At 40.3% G+C, this 8,991-nt stretch overlaps 1 protein-coding gene across 1 annotated transcript; it reads left to right on the forward strand.

Annotated features, from left to right (window-relative positions):
- The first annotated feature begins 4,698 nt into the window (after positions 1 to 4,698).
- Positions 4,699 to 7,533, forward strand: LOC149394039 (uncharacterized). Its single transcript, XM_089616659.1, has 4 exons — positions 4,699 to 6,462; positions 6,935 to 7,035; positions 7,139 to 7,185; positions 7,300 to 7,533. The coding sequence occupies exons 1-3, from the start codon at positions 4,731 to 4,733 to the stop codon at positions 7,175 to 7,177; spliced, it is 1,872 nt and encodes a 623-aa protein (XP_089472785.1). The 5' UTR covers positions 4,699 to 4,730; the 3' UTR covers positions 7,178 to 7,185; positions 7,300 to 7,533.
- Positions 7,534 to 8,991: the final 1,458 nt, after the last annotated feature.

Here is an 8,991-nt window from a genome sequence, read left to right on the forward strand (position 1 = left end):
TCCGAGTCAACACTCATAAAATGTCTTTCAAAAGATACTCTCAAAGAATGTTTTCAAGCGAGACTTCTTGACAAATCTTCAAGACAAAGCCACAAAAATGACCACCCGGTCGGCCAAAAAAGAAGACCATCCGGCCATCTTCACTCGGCCAAAGACCACCCGCTCATCTTCACTCAACCAAAGACCACCCGGTCGTCTTCACTCGGCCAAGACCACCCGGTCGTTTTCACCCGGTCATCTTCACTCGGCCAAGACCACCCGGTCGTTTTCACCCGGTCATTTTCACTCGGCCAAAGACCACCCGGTCGTCTTCACTCGGCCAAGACCACCCGGTCGTTTTCACCCGGTCATCTTCACTCGGCCAAAGACCACCCGCTCATCTTCACTCAACCAAAGACCACCCGGTCGTCTTCACTCGGCCAAGACCACCCGGTCGTTTTCACCCGGTCATCTTCACTCGGCCAAGACCACCCGGTCGTTTTCACCCGGTCATTTTCACTCGGCCAAAGACCACCCGGTCGTCTTCACTCGGCCAAGACCACCCGGTCATTTTCACCCGGTCATCTTCACTCGGTCAAGACCACCCGGTCATCTCCACTCGGCCAAAATCACCCGGTTGTCTTCACTCGGCCAATATCACCCGGTCGTCTTCACTCGGTCAAGACCACCCGGCCATCTCCACCACCCAAACCAAGTACTTCTCACCAAATCCCTTGGCTCCTATAAATACCTCACTCATTCACAACACAAAGTAAGTTTTCTCTCAACTTGTCAAAACTCTACAAAAATCTCACCACCACTTTCTCTCTCTAGAAAACATAGAGACGAGTACAAATCGTTCACCAAGAACATAATACAACACGACTAATGTTGAGCGTCGGAGCGCGCGCCGAGGGAAAAACCCTCCGCGTCCCTCTAGATTCACATTTTCTTTGTGGTTAGGTGAAGGTGCAAGGATTCAAAGACCCGGCGAAGAACACGAAGAACGTGGAAGATCCAAAGACCCGGGACTCGAAGATCCGAAGACCCGGACGCTAGAAAATCCGAAGAACACGATGAACAAGAAGAACACAAACACGACGAGAAGAGAAGAACTTCACCAAACCCAACCTACGTGCGGTCATAGGGTCCGGCCCTAGATCGAACCACGGACGGTTCTTAGTGCTAATCCAAAAACGCGATTAACAATTATTATTATTTTTTTTTTTGCTTGGTGTTTTTGCTCAATTAGTCAGTTTATAGTAAATTCCCAAGTTACACGCTCATTAAAATTTCCGAAATATTTTAGCATTATTTTTTTTTCATTTGTATTACTCTCTCTGTTGTACATGTGTTGTACTTATACATACATACCTTGTTTTCCTACCCTGGAAAGAGGACACTCCTAAAAAGCAACAATAAGATAGACTTGGCCCAAAGACGAAAACAACAAGCCCATAATCGAAATCCGAGCCGAGAACAAGGTCACAAGTTAAAAACGTGACAAAGACTCCTCGATGCCAAATCCCAAGGAGTCCGCGATATGCTCTCACCCCCGATGAGCATCGTGCCATGCTCTCAACCACGTACTAAAGCTGGCAATGTGGAACCAGTGACGGATCTAGGTGGGGGCCAGGGTGGGCCAATGCCCCTCTTCAATTTTTAAAAATTATTTTTTAACCCCAAATTTTTATACTTTTTTATAATTTTACCCCTAAATTTTACTAATAATTATGTTTTTGACCCAAATTTGTAAGTTTTTTTCAATAATGCCCCTCCTAAAAAATATTTCTCAAATTTGCCCCCCCTTGATTGAAATCCTGGCTCCGTCACTGTGTGGAACCCGAGAAATGGAATCCCGTCCCATATTTTGCGGGAAATGAGACTCCCAAAACCGTAAAAAATGGTACTTGAAAATCCTGGAACCATTTTTCCACTGGACCGAGAATTCTTGGTACCATATTTCGCGGTTCCGAGATTTCCATATTTCCCATATTTATTTTTTTTTCTTTTATTTTAATCATGAATGCAATTAAAAAAATTCTCATATATTTAATTAAAAAAATACATTATTAAGAATATGGTACCAAATTGTGCTAAACGAGGATCTCAGTTCCGTCTCATTTTCCGGATGATTCCGAAACAAAAGTCTCGGTACCACATTTCATAATGTGGTTGTTTATGAAACTGGTTATCCAAAAAATCGGTTATCCGGTTCAAACCAAATTATTTTCCTACAATTTGTACCAATTAAAAAAAAATGGTTTATATATTTCAAAGGCTACCCAATTGAAATCGGTTATCCGGTTTCATAACTGGTTATCTGTTTCAAATCAGAAATTCAATTTCAAAACTAGTTATCCGTTTTATAAAATAAAACAAAAATCGGTCAAATAACCGATAATCGAATTTCCGGATATTTAAAACCGATAACTTATCCGTTTTCATAAACCGGATCGGTTAACCGAACTGAATTTTTGGTTTGATGACGTGGCATCGAATTTCTTTTCCGGATCGGTTTGACCGATTTTTGGTTCTTGATTCATGACCTAAAGTTCAGTTCTTGATTCAAAGGGAATATTCAAACTCGTATTTAGATGACCAAACCACATCCAGGTTCTCACTTTCTTCTTTCTCTCTATTCGATTCATAGAACCAGATTTCGTTACCGTACTTATGCTCGCGGTTCTGACGCTGATTTTGAGAAAATGGTCCAAAGTCGATGCAAATCGAGGGACTTCTCAGTGACCTAGGCTCTGAGTTTCTTCAATACGATGGTGGATATGAGACCCATGTCCTCAATTTTGAGCTTCAATCACGTATCGTCTTTGTACTTGCATCTCACGAGGTTTTGTTCTTCCCATTTTCATCCTAATGTCGTTATGCTCAACATAATCATCAAGTGCTTGTGTCGGTCCAACAATGTGAAATAGGGTATGTGTGTTTTGGCAACAATGCTTATAAGCGAATTTCTATATGATTTGCACACGCTGAGCACTCTGCTCGATGGCCTCCGTAAGGCCTGAGAAACTCGGAACGCACTCCAACTGTTCGAGAAAATGATTGGCAAAGACGAGATTAAGCCTGACGTGTACTGTTTCACTAGATCTTCCAATTTGTAACGTTCTAATCATTTCACTTTGCAAGGAAGTTAAAATTGAGTAGTAATGTTTAAACCTCGTGACTATAAAATGGCATCAAGCCTGATGTTGTGACTTTCACTTCTCTAATTGCCGCGATGTGCAAGTCTGGTTGATTCAATGAAAGAACTACTATATAAAATCTAACATTACATAGTAAATATGAATTAACTATCAAGTAAAATACAACCTAATGAAGTTAATTTGAAATAAATGTTTTACCTTATACGTTCATACATATTTCCCAAATGACTTACTAGGATACAAATTAAGGACTTTTTAGTGTAGTGAATTCCAGCAAATATATATATGGAAAAATGATATGAAATAGCCAATTCAAACTATGACTTTTGCAAAATAGCCATAGTTTCATTAGGTATAGCAAAATAGCCCATTGAGAGTACTACGAATTTTAATCCTACATTGATTAATTTTAATCCAACCTTCATAAAGCTTACATTCTGTCTTTATAGTTCGTTGGGATTAAATTTAATCCAATCTAGATTAATCATACTTGGGCTAGTTTACGTATAGTTGGCAAACTATGGCTATTTTGCAAAAGCTTAAGTTCTAGTTGGCTATATAGCCGCTTGACCATATATATATATATATATGTGTGTGAAATTTGTTGTAACTAGCCAAGTTTGTCATTCTTATTGGGGGAATAGTTCAAGTTTCATTTTATTAAGCAAATAGCCCATATTTTCGGCTCAGACCATAACGCCCTTGATAAATTCGCAAATAGGTTAATTTAATTAACCTACTGGAGTGAGTTAGGTTAATTATTAACTTATTGGTTGGATATTAATTTAGGTTCTGATTTTTGTGTGAGTAAAATTAATTTACTAAATGATTGAATTCGGAATTAGGTTTATTAATTAAATGCTTTGAATATCAATTGACTTAAGTTATGATTTTTGTAAATTTTTTGTGAACTTCAAATCCTTCACGAATCAGTTAATTAATTAACCTAACCCACTCCAGTAGGTTAATTAAATTAACCGATTCGCGAATTTACAAAGTGCCTCTTCTCAATCCCCTCCATCGCCGCCGATTTCCTCTCCGTCGCAAATTCCTCTCCTCCCGCCGATTTTCGAGTCAATCTGAGCCGTCGATTCTCCGAGCATCACCGCCGCCGGAGCTCGACGGAATCGACACCGTCTATGGCGGATCTTGACGGCGTCTATGGAGGATCTCGCCGGCGACGTTAGGGATCAGCAACGAGGATGGACGACGATTGGCGACGACGCAGCGGCGTGAAATGGATCGGCGGCGATCCGCGGCGTGAAGTGGATCAGTGGCGTCAAATGAACGAAGATAAGAACGAGTTTAGGTTTGGATTTTGAGAAAATTGAGTTTTGCTCTTATATATGAGGGTAATTTAGGTAGTGAAATATTAATTGGGCTATTCACTTAATTTATTCAAACTTGGGCTATTCTCTTAATATTTGGTGGGTTGATATATATATATATATATATATATATATATATATATATGTATATATATATATATATATATATACTTCTTCCTTGAAATGTTACCAAAGATTCCCTAAAAAAAAAAAAAAAAAAAAATCCTGAGACATTCGTTGTTTCTTCCCACATCTTTATATGAAGACCATGTATCTGATGAGCAAAACTCCCTTTCTCCTTCCTCACTATTCGAGTCTCGTAGTTCGTTTCTCTACTTCTTGCGCTCGCGATTCTGTTGCGGAATTAGAGAATACGATCCGAACTCGATGCGAATCCAGAGACATCTCAGTGACTGAGGCTCTGGGTTTCTTCAATTCCATGGTGGACATGAGACCCATTCCCTCAGTTTGGAGCTTCAATCGACTGTTTGGGGCAATGTCGAAAATGAATCAGTTCTCCACTGTGGTCTCTATGTACTCGCATCTCCTCAGGTTTCGCTCTTCCCATTTTCATCCCAATGTCGTTACGCTCACCATTATCATCAAGTGCTTGTGTCGGTCTAACAATGCGAAATCGGGTCTGTGTGTTTTCGCAACGATGCTTAAAACCGGCATACGATACGATTGTCGCACACTGAGCACTCTGCTAGATGGCCTTTGCAAGGCCGGAGAGGCACGGAACGCACACCAACTGTTCGAGAAGATGCTCGAAAACGGTGGGGTTAAGCCTGATGTGTACTGTTTCGCCGTGCTCATTGACGGCCTCTGCAAGGAGAACTTGATTGACGACGCGCTAGGCTTGTTCCGAGACATGATCGATTCTGGTCTTCCACCAGACGCCGTTTGTTATAATACTCTGATTCACGAGCTATGCAAGGTTGGTCGTCGAGAAGAAGCCAAGAAGTTCTTGTCGGAGATGGTCGGTGGTGGGATATCGCCGGATCTTCGAACTTATAGCATACTAATTGATTCACTTTGCAAGGAGGTAAAAATTGAGGAAGCTATTTCAGTATTTAACCTAATGACTAAAGAAGGAATCAAGCCTGATGTTGTGATTTTCACTTCTCTGATCGCTGCGATGTGCAAGTGCGGTCGATTTGATGAAGCGACTCGATTCCTAGAGAGCATGATCGATAATGGAATATCCCCAAATATTGTCACATACAATGTTTTCTTGGATGGTCTCTGCAAAAGCGGAAGAAGTAAAGAGGCGTTCGGTCACATGGAAGAAATGATTAGCCAAGGCATAGAGCCCGACATTTTCACATACAACTCGTTGATCTATGGCTTGTGTCATTCGGGACATTGGAAGGAAACCACTGCCTTGTTGGAAGAAATGACGAATAGAGGAATTTATCCAGATGTTATAACGTTTAGTATTTTAGTGGATGCCCATTCAAAGGCGGGAAGAATGGATGAAGCAGTATCTATGTTTGATTTGATGAGTCAGCAAGGTCTAAGGCCTAACGTCATCACCTATACATCGCTGTTTGATGGATTGTGTTGTTCCGGTCTATTCGAAGAGGCCAAGAAAATCGTTGATCATATGCTGATTAGGAAAGTAGAACCTAATTTGGTAACTATGAATTCCCTTTTGAACGGATTTGTCGATAATGGTTTTATGGAAAGAGCTCGAAGCTTATTTGACAAAATGATTTTGCACAATGTGCGAGCTGACGAAGTTTCGTACACCATATTGATAAAGGGGTATTGTAAGGAAGCAGAAATGGACAAGGCACGGGAAATCTTTGAACAGATGATAGCGAAGGGCATTGTACCCAATGTTGTTTCATATAACACTTTGGTAAAAGGGTACTTAAAGATCGGACGAATAGACATCGGTCTCAAGCTATTTAAAGACATGATCTTGAAAGGCGTCGTTCCTGATGCTGCGTCACGATCCATTTTGAAGAAGATTCATGTTATTAAAGGTTGCAGTCAAGCTCAAGAAAATTCCCAGTAGTCATAAAGTTATTACACTAGCTATATTGTCATTGATTGTTAGTAGTCTGTATTGAATCCGTACCACTATTATATGTTGCCTTTGCAAAAGTGATTTTCATGTGTAATCCTTTCTTCAACGCTGTTTTATTTGTTCATACAGTTATGAACGGCTTTGTTGTACTTATCAGCGATCTTTTATGCTATTTTTAGTTATACTATTTGGCTATTTCATATTGTTTTTTCAATCCTTTTTAGTTATTTTTTGTTTCTATTTTCAACGTACATTATACAATAATTATATTTATAAATTATGTTTTAAAAATATATGATCGCATTTTATTACTAATTACTGTATGTTTCTTCAAACACCATTATTTTGATAACTTGATTTGTTTACATGTATTCATTAATAAATGGTAAATAGCAAAATTAAGGAAATATTTGTTTGTGCGAAAACAGAAAGAAGCGGAAACCCATCTGCCGGAGCTGGAAGCGAGAGACGGCATTTCGATTCCCATGGAAGACATTGGAACTTCTCGTGTTTGGAACATGCGTTACAGGTATATTTATTATACACACATAATATATTTATGGATGGTTGTCTTATATGTAGTTTATAACCGTAATTACATTATTATATTAAAATATAGTTATTTTGTTCAGGTACTTGACAAACAACAAAAGCAGGATGTATGTTCTTGAAAACACAGGTGCGTTTTATTAGAGTGTCATTAATTTGTTTTTAGCGATTTTTTATTTTATCTAATTCATACCAATGTTATCTATTTTTCTGTTAAAAAAATAATATTTTGATAATATTGTAGGAGATTTTGTGAGAGCAAACGGACTCCAAGAAGGGGACTTCATAGTCATCTACTCGGACATCAAATGTGACAGTTGAAAGATTATGAAACTCGGTATCCTACACACGATCTAGAGCTTGCAGCTGTTGTTTTAGCTTTGAAAATATGGAGACACTATCTGTATGTAGTGCATTGCGACATTTATACGGATCATAAGATGCTGAAATATCTCTTTACTCAGAAAGAGCTTAACATGCGCCAAGGACGTCGGATGGAACTTCTGAATGACTATGACTTTGATTTGCATTATCATTCTGGTAAGGCAAATAAAGTCGCAAATGCGCTTAGCCGCAAATCTGTAGCGTCCTTAGCAAGTTTGGTTGAAACGTCTCTTCAACTAAAAGATGATGTTCAGTAGCTAGAACTTCAGTTGATCACTGGAAGATTAGCTAGGCACGTCTGATGCTGCTGAAACAGATCAAAGACGGTCAGTACGTAGACGAATATCTTCTTGGGAAGATGTTTGAGGCTCAAAATGGTAAAGAGGGTGATTTAAAGTTAGATGAGAACGATGTTTTGAGATGTAATGGAAGAGTTTGTGTGCCATCTAACGAGGAGGTCAGAAAGCAGTTGATGGTAGAAGCTCACGGGACACCATATTCGGTACATCCAGGTGTGACAAAGATGTATCAAGACTTGAAAAAGGTATATTGGTGGCCAGGAATGAAGAGAAATGTAGCTGAGTTTGTTCAGAAGTGCCTAACTTGTCAACAAGTTAAGGCAGAGCATCAAAAACCTTCTGGACTGCTGCAACCACTTGAGATTCCACAGTGGAAGTGAGAGCAGATAACGATGGATTTCGTGTCAGGTTTGCCAAAAATCACAGCTGGTCACGACTCAATCTGGGTCATTGTCGACAGGTTGACCAACTCAGCTCATTTTCTGCCCATCAAGACCACACACACCGTGGATAAACTCGCTGAACTCTACATCAAAGAGATTGTTCGTCTACATGGAGTTCCTAGCTCAATCGTCTCTGACCGTGATGCTCGTTTTACGTCCAAATTTTGGAAAAGTGTACAACAGCATTTGGGGACGCGATTGAAATTCAGCACTGCATTTCATCCCCAAACTGACGGCCAGAGTGAACGCACGATCCAAGTGTTAGAAGATATGCTTCGATCGTGTGTTTTGGAGTTCCACGCTCGTGCAGTCGTTTTCTTCCCTTGGTCGAGTTCTCGTACAACAACAATTATCAAGCGACGAGTGGGATGGCACCCTATGAAGCTCTTTATGGGCGAAAGTGTCGCTCTCCAGTTCATTGGGATGAAGCTGGTGAGAGCGAATTCATCGGGCCTGAATTGCTTGAGCGGACCACCGAAGCAATCAAGAAAATTCAAGCCCGGATGAAGACAACACAAAGTCGTCAGAAGAGCTACGCCGATAAGCATAGAAGACCTCCGGAGTTTGAGACATGATAGAAAGTCTTTTTGAAAGTCTCTCTAATGCGTGGTGTCATGAGGTTCGGGAAGAAAGGAAAGCTCAGCCCGAGATATGTTGGACCTTTTGAGATTCTGGAACGAGTAGGCAAGGCAGCGTATCGCCTAGCCCTACCGCCGTCTATGTCAAATCTCCCTGATGTGTTTCACGTATTGATGTTGCGGAAATACTTGTCTGATCCTTCACATGTATTGTAAGATCAAGAGGTTGAGA

This window comes from Urtica dioica, chromosome 6, assembly GCF_054948205.1.
Source record: "Urtica dioica subsp. dioica isolate 48M chromosome 6, U.dioica_male_clone48M_v1_H2, whole genome shotgun sequence".
Lineage (NCBI taxonomy): Eukaryota > Viridiplantae > Streptophyta > Magnoliopsida > Rosales > Urticaceae > Urtica > Urtica dioica.